At 31.9% G+C, this 26,302-nt stretch overlaps 1 protein-coding gene across 1 annotated transcript in view; it reads left to right on the forward strand.

Moving 5' to 3' along the window:
- Positions 1-556: 556 nt before the first annotated feature.
- Positions 557-26,302, forward strand: part of LOTGIDRAFT_190706 (hypothetical protein) — a 32,958-nt gene continuing 7,212 nt past the window's right edge. The window contains exons 1-37 of the mRNA XM_009058670.1: positions 557-687; positions 1,456-1,623; positions 1,985-2,081; positions 2,707-2,781; positions 3,559-3,672; positions 4,069-4,164; positions 4,644-4,745; positions 5,026-5,121; positions 6,328-6,405; positions 6,765-6,857; positions 7,171-7,256; positions 8,291-8,362; positions 9,132-9,251; positions 10,308-10,412; positions 11,178-11,292; positions 11,833-11,901; positions 12,395-12,483; positions 13,208-13,486; positions 14,028-14,145; positions 14,616-14,753; positions 15,729-15,906; positions 16,383-16,564; positions 17,101-17,206; positions 17,715-17,865; positions 18,239-18,329; positions 18,595-18,657; positions 18,971-19,086; positions 19,518-19,662; positions 20,153-20,286; positions 20,738-20,960; positions 22,646-22,827; positions 23,218-23,419; positions 23,789-23,899; positions 24,143-24,211; positions 25,166-25,218; positions 25,600-25,633; positions 26,063-26,178. Of these exons, the coding sequence (XP_009056918.1) occupies positions 1,586-1,623; positions 1,985-2,081; positions 2,707-2,781; positions 3,559-3,672; positions 4,069-4,164; positions 4,644-4,745; positions 5,026-5,121; positions 6,328-6,405; positions 6,765-6,857; positions 7,171-7,256; positions 8,291-8,362; positions 9,132-9,251; positions 10,308-10,412; positions 11,178-11,292; positions 11,833-11,901; positions 12,395-12,483; positions 13,208-13,486; positions 14,028-14,145; positions 14,616-14,753; positions 15,729-15,906; positions 16,383-16,564; positions 17,101-17,206; positions 17,715-17,865; positions 18,239-18,329; positions 18,595-18,657; positions 18,971-19,086; positions 19,518-19,662; positions 20,153-20,286; positions 20,738-20,960; positions 22,646-22,827; positions 23,218-23,419; positions 23,789-23,899; positions 24,143-24,211; positions 25,166-25,218; positions 25,600-25,633; positions 26,063-26,178 (4,136 nt within the window). The 5' untranslated portion in view covers positions 557-687; positions 1,456-1,585. The remainder of the gene's footprint in view (positions 688-1,455; positions 1,624-1,984; positions 2,082-2,706; positions 2,782-3,558; positions 3,673-4,068; positions 4,165-4,643; positions 4,746-5,025; positions 5,122-6,327; positions 6,406-6,764; positions 6,858-7,170; positions 7,257-8,290; positions 8,363-9,131; positions 9,252-10,307; positions 10,413-11,177; positions 11,293-11,832; positions 11,902-12,394; positions 12,484-13,207; positions 13,487-14,027; positions 14,146-14,615; positions 14,754-15,728; positions 15,907-16,382; positions 16,565-17,100; positions 17,207-17,714; positions 17,866-18,238; positions 18,330-18,594; positions 18,658-18,970; positions 19,087-19,517; positions 19,663-20,152; positions 20,287-20,737; positions 20,961-22,645; positions 22,828-23,217; positions 23,420-23,788; positions 23,900-24,142; positions 24,212-25,165; positions 25,219-25,599; positions 25,634-26,062; positions 26,179-26,302) is intronic.

Raw genomic sequence — 26,302 nt, forward strand, 5'->3', positions numbered from 1 at the left:
GTGTGGGCACTATACACAGTGAAATAAATTTCGAATTTTTTTTCTTTCGAAAATACCACGAATGGATGTTGAGGATCCGCCATTTTGTCTTCCTTCATTGCTATGTTGTTATGTTTTTAAGATCATTTCAGGATTTATAACAACTCATTAGACATTAATATTTTGTATTAATATATTTGAAATTAATAAAATAAAATAGGTATATTAACTTATTTTTTTGATTAATTCCCTAAATAGAGATGTTCTACAGCATGTATAGTCATCATGTAGGTATATGGCTAAAATGAGTAAGAATTTTGGGAATTGGAAGGTTTTTGAAATTTAGAACAGTTATTGTTCTTTAGCTGAGTGGTGCCTGATGTTTATAAATGATTGTAAAGATTAATTTGAAATTTATTAAGCTAAATCTAAAAATTGAAATAGTTGATATATTTTTTGTGAATCGGAACCCTTTCAATCCAAGCTACATCGGTTGACAGAAATAAAGAAAAAAAAACTTTTTGGCAAATGTCACATTCCAACTGTTTCATGAGACTGTCTTTATTTTCTTTCAGATTTTGTATTAAGTTTAAAGTCAATATTTAGACATCTTGATACCAGAAGTCAATCTAAATCTTACCTAGCGATATTACGTACCTGTTTGACATTGGCTGAAGATGATTCTTATTTTGTCAGGAAAGAATTTAGGTAGGGATTTTAATGAACTTTTATATATCACAATGGAGGTATGATTGTTGATCTGATAGGAAAATAATAATGTTTAATTTTTGTACCTGCAGAAGGCAACAAAATGGTGTCAATGTTGGAAATCACTAATTATGGGTGCCATTTTGTTTTTTATCACGTTCATGAATAAGTAAGATTATGTCATGTCATTATGACTGGTATTTAACAATGTAGACTGATCATCAAAATTTAAGAGATAAAACCCCGTTTTCAAAGCATGCTGTGTCTTGTTCAATGAAATTATAGTGTGTTCAGACAACTAAAGTTAAGACAGCCTAACTATCAACCAACGGGCCTGGTCCTTTAAGTCATCTGAATGTGACTGGTTATATTTTGCGCCTACTTCAATGATGGCTTAAAACCTATCTTGAAAAGTTAACATTAAGCTGGATATGTCATGCTTGTAATCCACCATTATTATTGTTATAATAAACATATGGAATGATATTCTGACCTGAACTTCTCAATAAATTCCGAGATAATAGCTGGCTTATCATTTATGTTTGAATGCTCACCATAAGACTTTAAACCAGGCTGAAATTGCAATTATTAGATATACTAAATTAAACATATGGTGATAAGCCATGTGGACTCTCTGAAAGCAATGTTGACAAGCCATGTCACAGGATGGTATCAGGTGTTCAGCAAAGGTGCTAGGTACTCAGTTTATTGTATTAGAACTTGATGTATTTTTTTTCTATCATATTAAATTTGAGTAACTATTTTCAGTGGTATAATATGTTATTTAGTTGGTAATGGTAATAGTGTTGATGAGAAATCTAATAAAGATACAGAAAAACTGGTTATAGAATATTTAAAAGATATATTGATAAGAGCTAAAAATGATAATATACAGCTTATGGAGACTGTTTTATTGACTATTGGACATCTTGGAAGGTATTTACAGAATTTCAACTTTCACACGAAATGTGCAGAGTTTTGACTAAAACCTTGTGTAGCTCTCAATTAAATGGTATGGAAATGGTTGGTTCCATGAATCCTGAATGTTCAAAACTCAAAACACGTTTTTTTTTCATTTTCTATCATTTACCCATTGGTATTTTTCAGTAACATACTTTGCGAGATGTTTTGAGATAATTTGTCATCAAAGTCTCGATGGTTAAGCCAATTTACACTTTAGGGTACAAAAATTTTTAAACGGGTATGCAAATTGTTACACAAATGAACTAAAAAAATGGGCTGTCCATCATACATTTATCTAGTTTTACGTTAGGTATTTATCAATTTTGTATTGTAGAGTGGCTGAGAATGATTTATTATTAATGGTATTATTATATCTACTAGAAAGTATTCTGTATCCTAAATTACAGATCTCTTCAGTAGCATATTTACAGGTATGTTAAGTACTTAACAAATAGTCTGTACCAGGCCCCCGTTTCACTAAAGTGCGTAAGTTTACGCCAAAATATTAGACTTACAATCATGTTACGCAAATTCTTATTCATGTTTCACAGACATACGAAGATTTTAGCTGTGAAGCATTTATGCACGTCGTACACAGCATTGTTTTGTTGAATTTACATCTTTATTTAAACAATTTACAGAAAAGAAATTTATTTGATAACATTCCCCTTAATACTTTTAAAAGGTCTAAAGTGATAAAAATTTGCTAATTTTCCAGAAAATGGTGGTAAGATTTTGAAGCGTGAAATGACGTCACCTTGACATTCATATTAATAAGTTGTCAAAACAGAAATTGGCAAGTTTCATCTATTCTGAAGCATTTCTTGAGTTAAGAATTTAATTACGATAGTGTATAGCTGCCGTAAGTTACACAAAAATTTCTTAGCGTAGAAATATTAGTGAAATGCAAATCTTAGATTTTTACTTACTTAAGACAGACTTAAGAAAAGTTTGGACTTAAAAAGTTTAGTGAAACAGGGGCCAGGTCTTGTTACCATTTCATGCACATCATATTAAAATTAGTGAATAGTCATAACAATTATGATGTTATTTCAGCTTCAAGGTGTTGCCAAGTACAAGAATTGTAAACCTCAAGGTTTATTTCTTAGATTTAAAGCACAGATTTGTAAGGTATGGTAACCAACCTTGTGTTTTAACTAGTGCTTGGAATCGTCAATAATGCCATGATTCTATACGTATCTCGATACAAGGTTTACGATACGATAAATATCGTGATATGGTGTAATGGGATAAAAATTAACATTTTATCTTCAAAGTTACTAAATTTATATTAATTTATAACATTATAACTGTGATATTTGGTAATGTAGTTGATAGAAATCTCCACTTTTTTATATGAATGAAAGGTATCGTAAAGTATAGATACACAACGCTGCGACACGATACACGTATCATAGCATGACATATCACGATACATCAATTCACTGATAAATCTTGCCAGCACTAGTTTTAACCTAGAAAAATGATGAAGGACCAAATAATATTCCCTCACAGCTCCAATATAACAGGAAGCTGTGGTGGCTCAGTGAATAAGTCGATTGTCCCCTAACCTGTAGGTTCACGGTTCAATCCCTACATCGGTTGAAATAAAATTTACAGATTTTTTCAACCCTATTTCCCCCCGTCAGTGATGCAGCTAACTTGGAAAAATGGTCTGGTCATTCTAATAGGACAATAAACCAAAACCCCATGTGCTACAGGCTGCATGTTAAGATCCTTCGACAGTTAATATTCGAAAAAGAATAGGCTAATGCCAAAATATTCCATATTGCACCCTGACTGGCATTGCTTGTTTTCATTTACCCAATTAGGTGCTGAAAACTAGGACGTAAAACTTTATTTCATTTCATTTCAAATCTTTTACAAAGGAATGTATGGTGCTTTCAGTTTCTGGTAGATGCACTTTATACAGCTCAAAATACACCAGGATTGAAAACTGAAGATATATTATTTAAGATTACACATGCTCTAGGATTTCCTGACGTCAAATCATGTTTACAGGTAATGTTTATATTGTGTCTTGCGAACTTATTGTGGAGATTTTCCTTTTAATAGCAAGCCAGCTATTACGCATCTAATGCTCATTTTCTTTTCAAAGGTATTTGTGTTTAAGTGATTGTACTTGACCAATGATAACTGAATTATGTTATGTCCATTGCTGCCATGGATTTTGGTCACTGTCTTTGCATCTTTGAAATTCATTGAAATTTAAGCCTTGATATAGTACTTTGATGAACAATGTAGTATACTCTTAAATATCAAAATATTTCATCGGATTATTATTACTTAGTTGTGGCTATAAACTGGTCAGATGCAAGGTTAAGAAGACGAAGACTTATACCACGCTTTATAAATCATAGTAGTTATATTCTTAGATCCTTGTCTTTTATTCTTCAGGATTGTGAGAAATATTTATTACCACATTTAGTATGTAAAGCTACACCTGAAGCTTCTGCTATTATTAAATTATTGGCCACCAACTTGTCTTCAGCAGTAAGTAACATTGGTTTTATAGAATTATTGGTAACAATAAACAATAATAATGTATATGTATATAGCGCTTATCTCCACACAAATGTGTGCTCATGCTGCTTACAGCAACTAAAAGCTAAAGTCTACGATATATAAAGACTAACAGGGGTCAAATAAATCTGTTTTTCCAGAAAAATTTCTTGAACATTGTGTGTGTTGGCATATATTTTTTAACTGTATGAAACATTGACAGCAGCAAATAAAAAAGTTTTCATGCTATAATTTGACATGAGATTTTGCTAAATTGTGAACCTTGGTCTCAGTTGAAATAAGTCCAGTTTCTGACTTTATATATCCTAATAAGATTGGTATATGTAATTTTTTGGCTGAACCCTGACACCTTAGTTAGAAACGATTTCAGTCTCTGATTTTAGATATCCTAATTATATGGGTATGTGAATTGTTATGAATTATTTTCAAAAATGCTTTTTATATTGCAGAATCGAAAGATGATGATAATACATAATGCCAAATATATATTTTCACATATAATTCGATATTGTCAAGATTCAGATATGGCTACCATTATCAAATATCTTCAAGTAGGATACTTTATGTTTTTTTAAAGGAGATAGTGGGGGTAAACAATAGATATAGGGGCTGAATAAGTTTCAACCAGAGCAATTATACATTAATTTGCTAAAGCTTTGCACTTCCACAGACATTGGACAATGTTTCTCAAAGACATTGTCATTTAATCCTGCTTAGGTAGAACCTTCAATTTTCAACCTAGTTTTGCGTGATGCAGTGACTGATGTGAAAAAGTGTCTTGTTGTTCAATGATATAATGAATCATAAATATAATGACCATTGTATTTTTAGAGTGAAGCAAAGTTTGACCTAGCCAGTTTATTAAGATTAGATTTTCAACGTGTACATAATGTATTACTATTACACCTTGGTACCAATCATAAAGAGGTATTTATAATAATTATATCTTGGTACCAATCATAAAGAGGTATGTATACTAATTTTATCTTGGTACCAATAATAAAGAGGTATGTATAATAATTTTATCTTGGTACCAATAATAAAGAGGTATGTATAATAATTTTATCTTGGTACCAATAATAAAGAGGTATGTATATTAATTTTTCTTTTTCCCCAAATCCTTTCACCTATAAGTTGTGGTTGTGCTCACTTTACAGACTACTATTTTTAGTAGTTAATTATATTTTACAAGGATGAAAAGAAGTATATGATACTATGTATGACTTGGCATGTTAATATGCAAATGGTCATGTACCATGTTATACTTATTCTACAGGCTGTTATAGGTGAGCTATCTCGCCCGTCACTGTTGTCTAACTATGTTTAGTTAACATCTTTACAGTGGCACTTGATTGGAGAGTTCTGAACAGGGTCTGTCTGTCTCCACCATTCTCTTCTATTTTCTTTTCCACCCTTCTCCACTATTTTCTTGGCACACATGTGAAATGCATTCTGAACTGTTTCAACTTTTTTTATTAAACATTCTGTCCATAAATCTTGAACATGCAGAAGTCACCAATCCAGCGGCCCCAAGGCACAAACCTATGTTAAAATTGACATAAATAAGTATAGATACTGACAAAATCATTTTTATGAAATGAAATGGGGGGCGTATATTGTCGTCATGTGACGGATTTTGACAAAACTTGGTGTGAGCGATTGTAACCACACATATTGGAAATCAGAAAAATAGAAAAATAATTTATATTTATATTGCCCTTGTTCTTGAAAACGCGTCCAAATTTAGCTTGTTAACACTCTAGATTTTGACGAAATTTGGTGAAATTGTTTATTATCACCCATTGATAAATCCTTTTGAAAATCAAAAAATGTTTAATAGGAAGAGTTATTGAAAACGCTTCAAGTTTTAGCTCGTACACACTAAAATGCACGATTCTTGCTGGATTTTGAAAACTTGGTAATATTATTCAGTATCGCCTCAAAAAGTTCGAAAGAAGTGTATGTCTGAAGGTTGAATATTTCATACTGGTAATTGTTGCTGTACTGCCAAATATTTTTATTTAAAAATCAAAGCTGCCAGTGGGCGTATATTACCTTGCCTGGCAAGCTGTTTGCATTATTATTTATTATATATATAGAATGTAGGTGGTTTCTATTTTTTGATTTTTCCAGGTGTTCAATGGACTAAAGATACTATCAGAGTTTGATGATCAATATAAAGGACCTACAATAAGCTCTCAAGAAGAAATGGTAAAATGATCTATTCTTTTTAATGTTTTTCATGGTCTATTTATCTGCTCTATGCTTGAATGACAGATTCATGAAAACCTTATGCATGTCACGTATGGCGTATTTATGAGAAGTCATGGTGCCATGACAGAAAGAATGAAAATATATTCTACTCTCCCTTCCAAAATCATGTTAGTTGTATTGTCCCCCTACGATTAGAAATATTCCAGGGGGAGGCCCCCCTGATGTCCCATCATTGCTAGTGCCCTCTAAAATCTGTAAATAGACCCGGGTGTTTGGATGGCCTATATTCTGATTTAATACTTCCCAATTGATTTGTCAGTATTAATGTAATATAATTATTCTGTGTTATATTGTAGGCTGATTATTTAGAACCAAGGTTATTGGGTGTATTAGCTTTTATAGATTTTCAGTTGATGAATCCATACATTATAATAGAAGATAAAAGATTGGTAAGTTTATGTTTATATAATATATAATAAGCATCTAGATAAATGAGTGTGTGTCAGCTTTAAAAAGGAACAAAATTATGATTGTCCTGCATGCAAGTGATATGTTTCTTTTGATTAATTGGTTAATTTTTACTGTGTCATAAAAAGGAAGCCTATATTTCAAAAAAAAAGCAATTTTGAGCTTAAAATTCACAAATTTATGCACTTTGGAAAAATCTGCTTATTTTTCACCAAATCTCCATATCTCTATATACTTGTAATTATCTTCTCAATATTGGTTAATATTTGATATAATATATGTATATTATTGAAGGCTTTAGAAAGTTTAACAGCTATTATTAGGTTGATGGGACCTAAACATATTAGTTCCATAAGACATAAAGTACTAAATACATTACGGTAAGTGTAATCTAGTCTATGTTTTCATACATCCACATGGCAATCTGGAGGGGATATATTACTGGATTTAAAAGTATCACATTTTTGTGTTATAGATTCTTGTGAAGGAAGAGACTCTGTTTAGTTAATGATGGGGTTATCTGTCACTGATAACAATGTAGCATCGTAGGGCTGGGCGATATTGGTTCAAGTTGATATCACCATATTATGCATTAATATATCACGATATGGGTATATATCAAGATATATTTTAAGTTTGTTTTTTACTGGTTTTTGAAACAAAATTATGATCTAGAAATTTTAAATATAACATAAAACAATACATATCTTTTAAAACACCCCAGTCTTGAATATCATGAAAAAAACATCTGTTTCAAACACCAAGTTACTTGTTAAAATTGTGTAGATGATCTTATCTTGACTAATATTTTAGGATATATCATGATGATTACCATATAACAGGATATGACCATATTTCAGTTTTATTTAATATGACGATATTATTAACAATATTAATTCCTATACCAGTATTTATTGTGATACCAGTATATCGCCCAACCCTATAGCATCGCACAATCATTGAAATGCTGCTACTTGGAATTTTAAAATGAAATGAAATGAATGGAGTTTTAAGTCCTACTTTTCTGCACCATGTGGGCTAATGAAGACGGGCAACGCCATGCAGGGTGCGATGAGGGAAATTTTGCCAGGACAGAGGCATTAGCCTGCTCTTTTTCGATGTCGAGGGATCTGTAACGTGCACAGCCTGTAGCACACGGGGGCCTCGGTTTATTGTCCCATCCGAACGACTAGACGCTTTTTCCATGTCAGCCCCTCTTACCTGCATCACTGACAGGGGGAAACCGGGTTGAAAAATCCGAAGGTATTATCTCGACCTATGCCGGGAATGAACCCTGGACCTTCAGGTTAGCGAGTACTTGGAATTTTAGCGGGTGTATTAAGAAATAGGCTTTTACTTTATAATTTCACTGTCATAAAAGGTTATGGATCAACATTTTACGGATATATTTCAGCCTTGGTCTCCAATTTAAAGACACAGTATTTGTAGAGAATTCTTGTCGTGCATGGAACTGTTTTATTCACAGGTAATACATTGATATAAATTTTTAAAATTTCAGCATATACGGCTAAAGATCTAAATGAATTTATATGAATGTTGTTATGGTTGCCTTGAAGGGGTATAGCTAACAACCATGGATTATTTCAATCATTGATAACTGCATGTGAGAATATTGACAACATATTAAATATGAACTGCCAACCTGTATGTTTTTCTTAAATTACAGGCAAACTAAATGTCATATTTTCACTCTAAATAGTGATGCAGACATCTATAATGCAGCTCCATAGATTGTAGTTTTTCTCAAGTTCTACTTGACATTCTGTGAGATTCTTGAAAATGAAATGAAATGAATGGAGTTTTACTAATGAAGATTTGCTAATGATGATGGGCAACGCCATGCAGGGTACAATGAGGGAAATTTTACCAGGACAGCAGCATAAGCCTGCTCTTTTTTGATTTCCAACTATCGAGGGATCTTTAACATGCACAGTCTGTAGCATACGGGGCCTCGGTTTATTGTCACATCCATACAACTAGACGCTTTGTGAGATTTTTGAGACTTGGACAAATATATTATCATGTGAATTTGCATTATTTTAAATGTATTTACTTCTGAATTATTTATTATTATTTATTTTTTTCGCTTGAACATATTACAGAAATATTAAAACAGAATGATTCAAGTTCTGTTATAATTTTCTATATTGCTCTACAATTGATGTATTGAGCACTATTTTAACAGTGAAAATATTTTATTGTTATTTATATTATATACATGTATTTATTTATAGTTTAGACGTCAATTTATTAGGACAAATGTTATCACAAATAACAGCTACCTTGCTACCTTTACTACAACAGTTACCTAAACAAATGGCAGACATCTTTCATTATATGATAGTAGAAAATAGGTAAGATTTTTCTTCTACAGTGTGTTGATCATGATTAACAAATGTAGAGCAGGCCTGTGCAACCTTTCTGCAACGGCGGGGACATTTGAGGGATGCGAGTAGGTCGTGGGCCATGTAACCAACCATCAATGAATCATGGAATAAACAATGAGAAACATACAATTTCAATGTGCATTGCAAATAACAGACATATTTGACGTAAAATCATTGTTTCACACGAGGTCAGACCTTGTTAATGATTTGATTGGTTAGATTCATTTTGACGGCATACTTTGATATAACTGCGCGGATTATAATGGGTTTCGATATCACACCGACAGTGGCAAAAGCAAACAAAGCATTTGCTCACGGGTCCCACGCAATCATCTCGCGGGCCGTAGGTTGCACAGGCCTGATGTAGAGTAAAGCTTATTTAATTGCAAATCTTTTCATTAGATTTGAATAATGATATTGATATCTGCATCTTTCTTGTGTTGTATGTTCTAAATCACACACAAAAAGCAAATTGTATTAACCCAAATTGCCAACAAAATTCACAAGGCAAGAAATTAATAATCAGTCATTAATTTAATCAGTCCAATAATCTAGCCATCCTGGATTATTCAAGATTGAAATGTCTGACATGGAAAGGGTTAGTGATTAAAATGTACTGCATTGGTCAAAAAAGGAAAGGAATAAAGTTTTATTTCCTACTTTTCTGCACCATGTGAGCTAATGAAAACAGGGAACGTCATGCAGAGTGCAATGAGGGAAATTTTGCCAAGACAGCAGCATTAGCCTATTCTTTTTCAGTTTCCAACTGTTGAGGGATCTTTAACGTGTACAGCCTTGTGTAGCACATAGGGCCTCGTTTTTTTGTCCCTTCCAAATAACTAGATGTTTTTTTCACATGTCAGCCCCTCTTGCCTTCATTGCATTGGTCACGATAGCATCCTAACTTCAAGGACAAGACAGGATTTTAATTTGGAAGTATTTCTCAATGTGTTACCTTGGCATGACCTAATGATTTATAGAGCCAAAATGCAAAATGACATGTCCTTTTTCTTTCCTTTTCAGAAAAGAACTGCACACCCATTTTAATGAAATCTATTTTTTACCTGATATACCTGAATTAGTAGATGCTAATGCTGTCTTAAAACAGTTTACAGAAGGTCCTTCAAGGTCATTTTCACAAATATATTTCAAATATTAAAATTGGTGTTAGACACCCACATTACAATGAAGGAGCATATTGTTACCACAGTGTCTATTTCAAGTTTTTTATTCGCCCACATTATAATCTGGTCATATATTGTCATCGCCTGTTTCTGTCCCTCCGTTCAGCAGTCCGTCAGTCCACAATTGGCTTGTGAAAACAATAGAGGCTACAGTTTTTATCTGATTTTAATGAAATTCGGTGTTATCATTTATATTCATGAGATCTTGCACATGTTTGAATGTTATTGCTCATGATTTGTTTGTAAACACAATAGAGACTACAATTTTCATCCGATTTAAATTTGGTGTGATCATTTAAAATGACGATATCGTGGACAAGTTCAAATTTAATGATTTTCAAACAATGGCTTTTGAGTTATTGCCCTTGACTTAGGAAATATGTGTCGTGAACACAATAGAGACAACAATTTTCATCCAATTTAAAAAAAATTTGGTGTGATCATTTATAATAATATTGCCGATTTTTCTATCAATGGAATTTGAGTTATTGCCCTTGTCTTAGTAAAAACACATCAAAATTTGTTGGCTTGTGAACGGATAGAGGTGACAGTTTTTTTTCAGAATTTTATGAAATTTTGTTTGTTTGATTAAATCAACTGATTAAATTCACTGATGAATATACTCATATTGACCATTCTTGAGAACTTAAATGTTATGTTCATTCTAAAGTATCACTTTAACATAAATTTTTTTTATTTTTTGTTATAGTCAATCAGATTTGAAGACCAGGTTAGAACATTCATTAAAGGGTATAGCCCATGAAAGTTTAGATGTTAGAATACATGCCTTGACTAAATTACGTAAACTTATACATGAAGAAAAGGTTAGTAACTATATCTTTAAATCAACTTCAGTAGGGATGCAGACTGAAATAAGAAATCTTCCAGGCTGCATCTTCTGTTACCAGCATCTTGATAAAAGTAGCATATATAAGTCCATTAAAAGAAATACTGAAAATTTTGTTAAATTATTTTCATTTGTTACATACAGTGAAGCCTTGTTTATCGGCACATTTCCGTTCCCGATAAAATCCGGAGTTTAACGAATTACCGGATAGTTGAAACATGCCACACCATAAATAGAGTTATGTCCCTTCTTATTTAGAAACCTGTCAAGTGTCACGTGGGCAACATGTGAATGACATGATTGTGTTTACTGTAGTACTGCCTTGCTGATGTGTGAAGTCTTGATATTTCTATTGAATAAAACTAAAATTTATTTAATGAAGACATTAAACCTAAGTTTTAGGTAAATGATGTTGCAGTCAGCAGATTTATATTAAAATTATACACCTTATTTTTTTGACTCAAATCACATAAAAAAAGATATTTGTATAAGATATATATATTATTTTATATTTAAGGATACACTATATGAATATATTATGGGTAGTGAAACAGCTGATCCTATTGTCTCACAATTAATATCTGTGGTAAGTAATCTAACATCTTAAAACAACTCTGACTTGATTACTAGTTTCATGAGGTTTTCTAAACTTTTCATGAGTATTGCACCGTTCCAATTTCAATGGTTCCTGCAATTAGACTATAACTAAGCATTTTATGACTGTACTATTGCAAAAGCTTATGATATCTAAAGTTGGTGCAGTAGTGAGGTCTTTCAAATCTTTTGTTTTATTGGCATTGCAAGAATTACTGACATCTGACTGAAAATTGGCATTGTGTAAAATGATGCTATCAGTGTTGATAATACCCATAGAGTTTAGAAGACAGTCACTGATATCTCATCTCGCTAATATTCATATTCTTTAATAGTCTTAACATGATATATAAAATATCCCAAAGTTATACAATATCAAGCAGTGAAAAAGAAAGTTATTAATGCAATCAATAGTAGGCCATATAAAAGTCAAAGAGTCTCATTATTCAAGTCTATTAATTGAAGTTTCTTGGTTTGTATTTCAGTTGTTATTGGGTTGTAGAGATTCTGATGCTAGAGTTCAAATGTTGCATGCTCAATGTCTTGGTGAGATTGGTGCTATAGATCAGGGAAGGTAGGCATAGATTTTCCGGTTGTGTTTGAATCCATCAAAAGTATACTTATTTCAATTATAGAAGAAATACCTTTTTTGGGGGTTGATATCATATGAGCCTTGAATATATGTAGTCTAGTAGGCCTACTACAAATGTACGAAAATACGCAAATAATTCTAGACACAGATAGATTTGAAGGCTCAAATTTCGATGGTGAATTGTGAACACTTTTAATGTTTGGTTTAGCTAAAAAAAAATTCCCCTTTTGATACTAAGGTACAATTGGTCAAAAATATGGCGTATCTGTCCCTTTAAGTGAAACAAGGCTTGTTCTTAAAGAGATTGTAAAGTGTTTTTCTAAACTTTTTATGTGTATCACGGAAACTTATAGCATCAGATGCATCATTCAAATTTTTAATCTAAGATCTGTAGGTCTTTCACTTCCACTACAAGAGTAGTTTATGAAGTAGCTTTCACCTAAGGCTTTTAGTTATTATAAGGAGCTTTTAATATACTGTTAAGCATTTCTATAATTACACATATCTGACAGAGAATTAGAATGATGCAAATAGAAGCCATAAGTGGCCTCAGTACACACAAGTTAGAAATCCTCTTTACAATCCCAATTGTCTAGAAATTTGAATATAGAATTAATGTGGTAAATATGTTACATTCTGTCAAACTGAAACACAGACAAATCTGCAAAAACCAAACCATTGTCATATTAATCTATTTAAATTTCAGACTGGAACTGTTGTCAAACAATCCTAAAGAAGATATGGCTAAATTCCAAGCATCTATAGAAGATGACAACTTTGCCATTGATTTGATTAATGAACTAGTCAAGTCCTTTCTAGAAGCAACTGAACCTAGGATACAAGATTGTTCAGCGTTTGCTCTACAAGAATTGATTCAAGAATATGAAATAGCTGTACAAAAAGTGACTGGTGTTATTACTGGTAAATTATGGCAGCGTTTACCAGAACATGTCCATGAGATACTCAATCCTCTACTGACTTCAAGGTACATACACATACTTTAATTATGTGTATTGTGTATCCATTATACATACTAATCTGAAAGTAGCTAGTATGAGGTTTACTTGTAGTAGAAATATGTTATAAGGTTTGTTCTAATACTGCTGCAAAGAAACATGTAGACATATTTTTGAAGGCTTCTCATTGGTATTAAAGGGACTGGTGTGCCATTTTAGGTGGTTGATTTTAGTCATGAATATATGTAAATAGTCTTTAGAAGTACTAGAAATGTAAGAAAATCACATAATTCCTTCCTAAATACTAGAAATTTACTCACTTTTCTATATATGTCTTTTCTATGTTTCACAGAGTATCTTAAATTTTAACATTCCAATGCAGATAATTCTGGACACACATGGATTTGAAGGCTCAAATTTGAACACTATTACTGACAAGCTCAGCTAAAAAATTTCCAGTTTCGAAAACTATAGTATTAAAGTATGAAAAAATGGCCTACCTGTCCCTTTAAATGAAATTTTCAACAAGGAATACTCAAAAATCTTAACATTGTAATTGATGTATTATAGATATAGATTAAATACTGCAGCTAATTGGTCAGACCTACCTAAACCTATTTATAGAAGTTGTAAAGGCAGTAATTTTAAAGATTGGGTCAGTAATTGGACAGGATTTCTCATTTCTAAGGTAAATATAGAATTTCCAGAAATATGTTTATCTGTATTGCTAATTGTGCTCTGTTTTGCTAGAAAGAAAGAAATGAACTATATTTTACAAGGATAAGAACTTAGGTTCACATTTAAGCATCCTTTCTACCAGCTGGTCCTTGGAAAAACCTCTTAGCATTGATCTTTCCCAGATTATCAGTACCCATTTACAGCTGGGTCGACTGTAGTTATGAGTGAAGATGACTTATTCAAGATCATCGGACTTTCCATCGCCGATCGAGAATTGAACCCACAGCCACCATTTGCTCGAAGTAACCAAGCAAATGACGTCATGTTAAGAACCAACACTCTAACTGACTGTGCTATAGAACCTCAGTGAGATCTTGTACAGCATTTGTTGTTTGGAAGTTCCAATATAGTATTTGTTTTTAAAGACCAATGAACAAAATAAAAGAACATTTCATAATCATTAACTAATTCTATTTCTAGGTGAAACATCCTAAAGCACAGCGTGTATTTCAAACCTGTAGTGCTACAATTAAATATCATATACATGTAGCATTATATATATTACCTCATGTTACTATACAAGTTTTACAAGATGGTGTAGAGAAAGATATCAATGAGGTAAACAATTTAATGTTTTACTAGTTTAGTCTGTTCGCTATATCAAACCCTAATCTCAGAAGTGCGAGTTGTTTAGCTAAACTAATCAGTGATAGTTTTTATGCGCCCATAAGGAGACGTGACTTTCCTTAGTAGTTGCTAACTTTAGGACTACTTAGTCAACTAAAAATAGACCAGTAAAAATCTTTGTGAAATCGTTTGTGTGTCTTCTATTTTATTGAACATATGGAGGTGTGGACGTCCATTTTGGTCTGTCTCACACTTCATCTGAGCACAATATAGCCTACAGATTTAATCTATTTTTAATGAAACATTTTATGATCATTTATACAGATTACAGATGTGCCATTTTGGGGGGTTGATTTTAGTCTTGAAAATATGTAAATAGTCTTCAGAAGTACTAGGAATGTATGCAAATCACATAATTCATTTAAAATACTTCAAACTAGGAATTTTAATCGCTATTTCCATATATGTCTTTTCTTTATATCACAGAGTATCTTAAATTGACAAGTTCAAATGCAGATAATTCTGGACACACATATCAAATTTCAAAGGGAGCTGTGAACAGTATTACTGACTAGCTCAGCTAAAAAAATTCCAGTTTCTGAGGCTAAAGTATGATTGGTAAAAAAAATAGCCTACCTGTCCCTTTAATGAGAAAAGCTCGAATTTGACAATTTTTGATGAATAGTTTAGACTACAGATTTTATCTGATTTTAATGAAACTTTGTGTGATTGTTTGTATTGATGACATTTGGACAAGTTTGAATTTGACAATTTTTGATGAATGGTTTTTGAGCTATTGCTCATCAAAAATTGTTCGCAGGCTCGATAAAAACTATTTAAATGAAAGCAAATGTGATCATATATATTGATGAGATCTTGGAATTAAAACATTAGATTCATTGACTTTTAAACACTAAAGAACAATAATTTTTATGGATAAAAACTTGAAACATTTTGATATTACAGGTATTTAGTGAGATAATGGAGGTTTTAACACAAGTTAAGAAACCTGATACAAGACATGGTAGTGCTAGTGATTTCAGACATATGAGTGCTCAGACCATATTCTCTGTTATTGATTATTTAACCAAATGGAAAAGACATAGAGCACAAACTATTGCTGCTGAGAAACCTAATCCCAAAGGTAAGGATATTTAAAAGTGTCCCATTTTGAACTAGATAGTAAGTTTTGAAAGAGCAGAATGCTTGATTGGTAATTTCTGCACATTTGGGATTTATGGAATCAACAGAACATTCAATAAAAGAAGTTGGAACAGAATTCAGAATGCATTCCATGTGTGCTGAAAAAATAGTAGGTGCATACAGAAAACAAAATGGCGTAAAGGGAAATAGATTGGAAAATTTTGAGTGTGATATATCGGCATTAAAACTGTGGGATAGGCAGCAGAAGTGGAACATACAGAACCTGTTCAGAACACTCCAATCAAGTGCCACCCTTGTGTGCTTAAAACTATAAAAGATAAAGATTCCTTCACTGCTTGAAATAAAAAATACTGTTGTCCTTGCACAACATGGTGTTGTCTGTCTGAATGCAGAAAATTAGATAAAGAAAAGTAAAATGTAAAACTGTTATTCAGTCTAAAATGTTTGTATCTATAGAGGCAGCATATTTAAAAGATGGTGGTTATCAAGCAGTAACTAAGTTTTTAGATAGAATACCACAAGATGAGCTAGCTGAAGCTTGTTTTAACTGTAAAGCTTTTACTAGAGCTTTGATGCATTTTGAACAATATCTGTCTAATAGTGACCATCATCTACAAGATCATCTAGATTTCATGCAGGTAATTTCAATTGCCTTTAGAGAAAATATTTTCACATATTTGATTCAGTGATTTATTTTCTTGAACACTATATTTTGGGGATTCCTATTTTTGTGTGTAGCATGCGAGTGATATCAGTGCACCAAGCCCCGAGTAAAATATTGAAAGCCTATAGACGCATGTCCGGTCTTTTACTTTATACAGTTATGTTAACTGTTGACTGTTCAGACAAAACACATACCGGTAGTACATCATGTTAATATAGATTCGAACTATGTTTGTGTTAACCTCAGTGGGATTCCCCTTAGATGTGATATTTACAAAGATACGATGTCGTCATACAGAATTCCGGCTTTTACAATATTCAACCCCAAATTACTGCTTGATTTGTCATCAAAATAGTTAAAAACAGTATTGCTTGTAGAAATTATAGCCCATGGGTGTTTGAATATGTTTTTAAATATTTGGTTTAATAGTATTAATCATTCATTTTGGGTTTTTTTTTTACCTTTTTAGCTCTGATGAATTTATGATATTTTTTTCATGTGACTTTGTAGAGACTATATGTTTCAATGGATGAACAAGATGGAGTTTTAGGAGTAGCAGCTGTTTGTCAGAAAAAACCCACTTTAATACAAGAAATAAGACTACATGAAACATTAGGTAACTGTACTTTTACTCTTCCTGCTCTTGTCAGCTCAGTTAAATATGCTAGTTGTGTTAGGCCTCATATTTGTTCATTTTTTTTTTAATGAAAAAATATTAAAAGATACAGGCTTGAAAAAATGCCTTGAAGAAACCATTTTTGAACCCAAAATTTAACTTATTTGATAAATCTTGAGCCTTGTTAAACATTAACATGATCAATATGGTTATGATTTTAACATAATCAGTTTCCCGTCAGTGATGCAGGTCGAAGGGGCTGGCTGACATGGAAAAAGCGTCTAGTTGTTAGGATGGGACAATAAACGGAGACCCTGTATGCTACAGCGTGTGCCGTTGATAGTTGGAAATCAAAAAGAGTTTGTTCATGCTGCCAAAATTTTCCCTTGTTACATACTGCATGTGTCCATCTTCATTAGCATAATTAGGTGCAGAAAAGTAGGACATCAAACTTTATTTTCACATATTATATAGTGCTGATTTCCCCTTGACTTAAAACTGTTAACAGGTCAACAACAGGATGCTCAAGCTTGCTATGAAAGAGCTGTTCAGTTAGAACCAGATGAAGTAAGATATCATCAAGGTTTATTAAAAAGTTTAATGGAATTATCTCAACATAATAAAGCTTTACTACATGCTACTGGTGTCATTGCTGAAAGGTTTGTTTATATTTGGCTTTCAAGAACAATTTTGAGAGGATCCATGAATGATGCATCACACTGGGAAAAAATTAATTGTGTTATAGCTAAAATTTTTCTATTACTTCAATATGGAGGTTTTAGAGTGGACAGGTACCTTTAGATAAACAATGTTGTGCTTCTTTGATGCCAGAATTCTCAAAACAATTGTGACCATTTAAACATTTCCATAAGCTGTTTTTGGAATAAATCTCCCTTGAAATTTTTATGCCATGGTTTCCTAATAATTGAAAATCATTATTTTTGAAATGGTTTGATTCAAATTATTCCAAAAGTACTCACAAATTTTCATTCACAAAATTATCATAAGGTTCTTTATTAACAACTATTTTAGACCTCAGTGGACACAGCAACTTAATGCTTATAGAGTTGAGGCAGCCTGGAAATTAGGTAGTTGGGATAAATTGGAAACTTTCAAGAAAATGGTAAGAATTTTTCTTGAATGTCATATATGCAAGTTCATCAAAAGCTGTTTAGATCTGGTATGGATTGTTTATTGTACATTTTGCCGAGTTTTCCATTGTTATACAATTTTTTGTGATATTATAAGGTAATAATGGTGACCTTGATAAAACCAAGAGGTTTGGCCAAGGACCAGTTAGTGAACCAAAGTTTTTTTATTCTTGTTAAAAGTGGTTGTTTCTTTTTTTTTTTTTTTTTTTTGCATTTCATTTATTTATTACATTACAGGAGAAACATAGTAGAAACTGGCCAGTAGGGGTTGGACGTATTTTATTAGCAGCTAAAGATAGGGTAAGATTTCTAGTATGAATTATACTTTAAACAAAATAAAACTCAATTATTAATATGTTACATTGTTAAACATCAAGAGACTGATATGACTGATGTTGATTTGTAAACACATGCTATCATATTTTTTATGAAATTATCATAAGCTCGTTAGGATTTAAAACTTGTAAAAGGATTGAAGACAATGCCAGTGCTTTTACAGCAAGATTTCCCCCATTGATCACTGTTTGGTGTTACTGAACTTAAAAATTGCAAAACTTAATTTCGCATGGTTTAAATATCAAGATAACAGAACTATATCAATGTTGTTGTTTAGAATGAAGAAGAATTTATTAAGCAGTTAGAAATAGTACGTCGTGAACAGATGGGACCATTATCAGCTGCTAGTATGGAAACTGGTTCATATCATAGAGGTTATGAGAATATTGTAGGGTAAGTTAAATTAGAATGTTAAGTCATGCCTCTGTTATATCATTTTTACAATGTCAAGCTATTACTAACTTCCTACTTATATCTTAACTGCAATAGCCACCTTTCGTGAATCACATAATGCAGTGATTTGATTGGAATGATATACAACCAATCAGAACCATCGACAGAAAGACTGTTAACATTATGGCTTTGTTTTCACAGACTGTCTATGAGAGGCTTTGATTGACCATATTCGCTAACCTACAAACAATCAAATCAAATCTTCAGACAACTGACCTGTATTCAGTCGGAATCCCTCCTGAAGTTGTACAAATAAAACATATCTCATGTTTAAGTTTTGAGACAAGTTCGGAACGTTTGTTTAAAGATGTGTACTTCAGGGCGTTAATGGTGGAGAGCTTTTCAGTTTAACACAGGTCATGATATTTTAGGTTACACATGTTGAATGAAATAGAAGAATCTATGAGAGTTTTATTTGATTTTCCTGTTGGTAATGATGATGGTAGTGAACCAAGTTCTAGAAAATCTCAAGCTAATCTATTAAGCCAATGGGAATCTAGATTGCTTACTGCACAGGTATTTAATCTCTCTTTTTATCCTTAGTCTTTAGGATAGGTCAGTGATGTCTACAGCCACCTGAGACTTGGGGGACAACTGTTGAGGATGAGATTCAAAACGAAGCAACTTTGGGGAAAAGCATAGGCAATTGCAGGAAAGGAAAGGAAAGGGTTTTTCCCTGATTTTATGCTCTCTTGACACATATTTTGGGGAAATTTGTTAGACATTAAGTGGGATCTGGGGGTGCAATTGGGCACCACTGGGATAGGTGCAAGCACCAGTTCCATATCATGTTAGCATTTTGCTGAATCTCAATCTAAACCTTTTATTAAACTTAAACTCCACAATTCCAAACAAAGCTATTTCCGTGACCACTAAAACAGCCTTTTAACCTTTTTGCTTAATCTCCTTAAGCCTCACTGATAACAGGTTTTAGGTTGCTGCAATTCTTAATAGTGGCATGAATCACTAAGATACTAATAGATGATTTTAAATAACTCTTTTGCAGGCATCATTCAGAACTCAAGAACCAATATTAACAATACGTCGTACATTGTTCTCTTTGGTTGATATTGACAGACCTGACAACATTGATACACAAATAGGACAATGGTGGCTTCGCAGTGCTAAAGTTGCCAGAAAGTAAGACATTAAGAGAGATGTTGAAGATGTTTTCTAGCTTTGGAACACTTATAGCTTCTCTTTCTCTTTTGCATAATTTCCTCTATGAAATTGTGACGTCTCTTTGCTTAAATGGTATTTGCAAAAGTGACTCCATGACCTGGTTAATTTTAGATGTTCTATTTACCCTGAAAAATATGCCATTTTATGAATGCAAATTTCAAATATAAGTCAGAAAAGAAATGTTCTGATTTAATAGTACTATTTTAAAAAGGTTTTTAATCAGTGATTTGACTTGGCTTTACTTTTAAACTCTGTTTTACAAATATTTTATTCAAAAATGTGCGCCTCATTATTATTATTATTATTATTTCCAAGAACATAGAATTATATATAGATATATAACTCTATGGGCTAACTAAAAAATAAGGTACACTGAGGGTCTTAACTTATTGCTTAACTTAAATTTTAGAGCAGGTTATTTCCAAACTGCCTACAGTTGTTTGATACATGCTGGAGAATTCAATCTACCTGATTTTGCAATAGAGAAAGCTAAATGGCTATGGGAGAAAGGAAATAACGATGCAGCATTGATGTGTTTAGAGAAAGGAAATAAAGAACATTTCAGTGATATTGTTAAACTGAAGAAAGATAACAGTGAACAAGGGAAAATCCGAAGAGAGGTTTATGCTAAGGTAAGTTAAAGGGGTATTTACTGGTAGGGGCAATGGATTTATTACAAAGCAAAGGTTAGTCCTAGCTAAGCAAAGTTTAGAGTTTTTTTCTGTGCAAATATGTTGGTGTGTACATATGATTTGTGTTATCAGTATAACATACATATAAGTATGTTTTATGGTAATTTGTAGTAAGTTTTACTCACTATTTAAGATGACAATATGCATGACTTGTTATTTTAGGTTCAGTTATTATATGGTATATATAGTAAAGCGACTTGTTATTTTAGGTTCAGTTATTTTATGATAGATATAGTAAAGAGAACTGTTATTATAGGTTAAGTTATTATATGGTATATATAGTGAAGAGACTTGTTATTATAGGTTAAGTTATTATATGGTATATATAGTAAAGAGACTTGTTATTTTAGGTTCAGTTATTATATGGTATATATAGTAAAGAGACTTGTTATTTTAGGTTCAGTTATTATGCAATGGATATAATAAAGAGACTTGTTATTTTAGGTTCAGTTATTATATGGTACATATAGTAAAGAGACTTGTTATTTTAGGTTCCGTTGTTATATGATGGATATGATAAAGGGACTTGTTATTTTGGGTTCAGTTGTTAAATGATGGATATAGTAAAGAGACTTGTTATTTTAGGTTCAGTTATTATATGGTAGATATATTAAAGAGACTTGTTATTTTGGGTTCAGTTGTTTTATGATAGATATAGTGAAGAAATTTGTGATTTTAGGTTCAGTTATTATATGGAAGATATAGTGAAGAGACTTGTTATTTTGGGTTCAGTTGTTAAATGATGGATATAGTAAAGAGACTTGTTATTTTAGGTTCAGTTATTATATGGTAGATATATTAAAGAGACTTGTTATTTTGGGTTCAGTTATTATGTGATAGATATAGTAAAGAGACTTGTTATTTTAGGTTCCGTTGTTATATGATGGATATGATAAAGGGACTTGTTATTTTGGGTTCAGTTGTTAAATGATGGATATAGTAAAGAGACTTGTTATTTTAGGTTCAGTTATTATATGGTAGATATATTAAAGAGACTTGTTATTTTGGGTTCAGATGTTTTATGATAGATATAGTGAAGAAATTTGTGATTTTAGGTTCAGTTATTATATGGTAGATATATTAAAGAGACTTGTTATTTTAGGTTCAGTTATTATATGGTAGATATATTAAAGAAACTTGTTATTTTAGGTTCAGTTATTATATGGTAGATATAGTGAAGAGACTTGTTATTTTAGGTTCAGTTATTATATAGTAGATATAGTAAAGAGACTTGTTATTTTAGGTTCAGTTATTATATGGTAGATATAGTAAAGAGACTTGTTATTTTAGGTTCAGTTATTATATGGTAGATATAGTAAAGAGACTTGTTATTTTAGGTTCAGTTATTATATGGTAGATATAGTAAAGAGACTTGTTATTTTAGGTTCAGTTATTATATGGTAGATATAGTAAAGAGACTTGTTATTTTAGGTTCAGTTATTATATGGTAGATATAGTAAAGAGACTTGTTATTTTAGGTTCAGTTATTATATGGTAGATATAGTAAAGAGACTTGTTATTTTAGGTTCAGTTATTATATAGTAGATATAGTAAAGAGACTTGTTATTTTAGGTTCAGTTATTATATGGTAGATATAGTAAAGAAACTTGTTATTTTAGGTTCAGTTATTATATGGTAGATATAGTGAGGAAACATCCAGTATGGAAAGTAATTCTATAGTTAAACAATATAAAGATGTAATAGATGTATTACCTAACTGGGAAGATGGTCATTTTTACCTGGCTAACTATTATGATAAGATAATGACTACATTAATAGATGATAAAGATAGGCCTGATAAACAAGGGTAAGAATGTGAAAAAAAAAAAGGGGCAACTCGATTGGGATTTATGGAATCAACAGAACATTCAATAAAACAAGTTGCAAATAGAAGGTGCAGAAAGAATTCAAAATGAAGGAGAAGAAATAGATGGGAAAATTTTGAATGTGACATATCTGCTCTCATACCATTTGATTGGGGATAGAATTGTAACAGACAGAATCTGTTCAGAACTCTTCAATCAAGTTCCCCCAATTTAAATTTCCGTTAACAAGATGGAGGATCAAATTAATTGGATTCACAAATCATTGCATTGGAATTGGAAGCTATTGGAAGGAATTATGTTAAATTAGACATACCTCAATGTTCTGGGCATAATTGCACTTTTGAGAAAGAAAAGTGTTCTTTTTTTTTCAGAGAGTTCATCTTGCATGTAGTGAAATATTTTGGTCAATCATTACAATACGGTTGTCAGTATATTTATCAGTCTATGCCCAGATTGCTAAGTTTATGGTTAGATTTTGGTACGACAGTTGTTGAAGCTGAGAGGAAAGATAGAGGTGGTAGATCATCACATAAAGTACAAGCTAATAGTGTGGTACTTAATAGATTAAACAAGGTAAACTTGGTATTTTTATTTTATCTTGTTTCTCAACTAATCATGCAATAAAACCATTTCCCAAGACACCATCTTGGAGCATTTTTACCAAATTATATTGACTTTGACTTTGTTGGTTAAAAATTTATTTTGAATTTGAAACATCTAGAAAACTGCCTACTCTCTACGATTGAGATTGAAGAACTTTTCAGCCAATCCTCATTTTCTGACTTACTTAATAGCGTAATAAGTGCATTATATTCTATAATATTGTCTTGTGTTTTGTTCTGTGTGCTCCTCGCTTCTATATATGTCGCTTAAATCTTACTTAATAGGAGCTAGACAGAAAGCAATGAAAATTTTGAAATGTTGATGCTGATATGTTTTCAGACTATAGAAGGATTGATTAATACATTAGCTGAATACCAGTTTTTTACAGCCTTTCCTCAACTGATATCTAGAATCTGTCATGCTCATCCTGATGTCTTTAAACAATTACAGGTTTGTTTATTACTTTTGATTCAAACATCTGCTTGGTCTTTGACAAGTTTTATTAAAGGATATGTCTTGGATAGATTTGCTGTGTTTGACCTAATCAAAAAATTAGGTGATATCTTAGTGTACAATTATATGTTTGTGGAAAAAGTGTGATCTCCATATGTACTAATTGATCTATTGTTTGTATATTTCTGTACAAAAAATTCTTTCATAGCCAAAATTATATATTATTTTGATATATTTCAGGATGTTATAGCTAAATTATTAGTAACATTTCCTAAACAAGCTATCTGGATGTTGATGTCGGTATCCAAGGTAACATACTACATTTAAACTTGATTCATCAGGAATTAATTGTGATTTTGAAATGAGGTCTAGGTGGGCCTACTCTTATCTGAGAAATTGTCCGTCGACCCGTCCACAATTGCTCGTAAACACTCTATAAGACTACAACTACAACTTGGTATGATTGTTTGTAATCACCCAAGTATGAGTTATTGCCCTTGTTCTTGAAAAACACATTCAATTTTAAGCTGGCAAACACTGTAAAAGGCACAATTCCTCATGGATTATGACACAATTTGGCATGAGTGTTTGTTATCAACCAAAGATGAACCCTATTGAATATAAAAAGAATCGAAAAATATTAAGTATGAGTTATTGCCTTTGTTCCTGAAAACGCGTTCAATTTTTAGCCGGCAAACACTCTAGAAGGTATAATTCTTGCCAGATTTTGAAGAAACTTGGTAATATTATTCATTATCGCCTCACAAGTTCAAAAGAAGTGTATGTCTGAAGGTTGAATATTTCATACTGGTGATTGTTACTGTACTGCCAAATATTTTTATTTAAAATCAAAGCTGCCAGTGGGCGTATATTACCTTGCATGGCAATCTATTTTCATTGATTTTGCTGTCATTTGTTCTTCAAGTACTAACAATCTGAATTTTGTGGGTAGTTTAGATCTGAAACACCCACTTAAAACATAAAATGTGTGTATGTCATATTGAGTGAAAGCTTTTTGTTTTATCTGTGTTTCTGTCAACTGAGACTATTGTGTTATTCTGCCAAGATGTATGATATGCCAAGTGTCTTGTATTATAAAGTTCATAGTGTACATTGACTTGATATACTTATACTGTTACATACTACAGTTTAGGGCATAACAAAATCCATGGCCTATTCTAACATATGAGTTCAATGGTGGTTCATTGTTGTTATGTCACAATCTAGATAATTGTTGTCAGTGTATTCGTATTTTTTTTTTAGTCATCTTATTCAATGAGAGTAAAAAGATGTAAAGAAATATTTGCGACTGCCAAGTAAGTGAGGTTCTTTTGTTAGATATTGTTGTTAGATTTGCATCACAGATTGATAGAATTCAACTATCCCTGGATCCCTGGATCCCTGAATGAGAATAATTGATTAGAAAGGCAGGACAGGTTAAACCTAAGTTGCTTGGCTATTATCAAGGCTATCAGTAATGAATGTATTGGAAAATAACAGCTTGGAAACTTTGGTTAAGATTTAGCTCTATCACCATAAACTTTATTTTGTTGACAAGAGCTTAGCTCTCTGTGGAGATATGAGATTATTTAGTCTAAAAACAGATGTAACTTGTGTTAGTTTTTGATATATAATAAATATCAATTCTTACAAGAAATATACATATATTATATGACTTGATATCATTTTCTTTTTAGAGCTGCTAGAGCAGACCTGCACAAGTTTATTCAAGTACGTTGTGTTTTGTGTTGTTTTTTTTTTTGTAGTCATATACATAGAGAAACTTTTCGCTGACATTCCTATAGTCTCTGACACTCAAACTTTTGTGTAAGAGGAAAAGAGAGGTTCATTGAAGCTGTGCATAGACAAAGATAGACTGGATGATAGAAGCTAACATTCCTCTTACTTTTATTCCACCATTGTGAGAAATGTGGCATGTACCTAACTCAATCCAAAGGTTCAGGTTAGACAGAAAATGAGTCTAAGAGCCATACTGGATTATTCAATATTGATTTGAATGGCAAAGCAAATTGTCTTGGGTTAGTTGGATGTAAAGTGAAATCTCACAAAGATGGGTGTCTTGAGGAGAGAGTAAGCACTACACTTGCAAGATCAAGGTCAGCAAAGGACTTCTCTTAATTTTTGAATGTTATATTTTAGGACGCTACTAAACTTACTGAGAGATTATTAGAATTAAGTGAAACTAACTTTGGTAATATGACTACATTAAGTCTTAGTCAACATTTTAGATCATTACAAAGATTACTAGAAGATAGGTGAGACTTTTTTCTTCTTATATTATAACTTCAAGCATATCAACAAAATTTTTTGTGCCAAGCGACTTAATGGAATTTTTTTTTTTTGAGCAATGATATCTAACTTCAATATGACAAAGACTGA

This window comes from Lottia gigantea, assembly GCF_000327385.1.
Source record: "Lottia gigantea unplaced genomic scaffold LOTGIsca_35, whole genome shotgun sequence".
Taxonomy (NCBI): domain Eukaryota; kingdom Metazoa; phylum Mollusca; class Gastropoda; family Lottiidae; genus Lottia; species Lottia gigantea.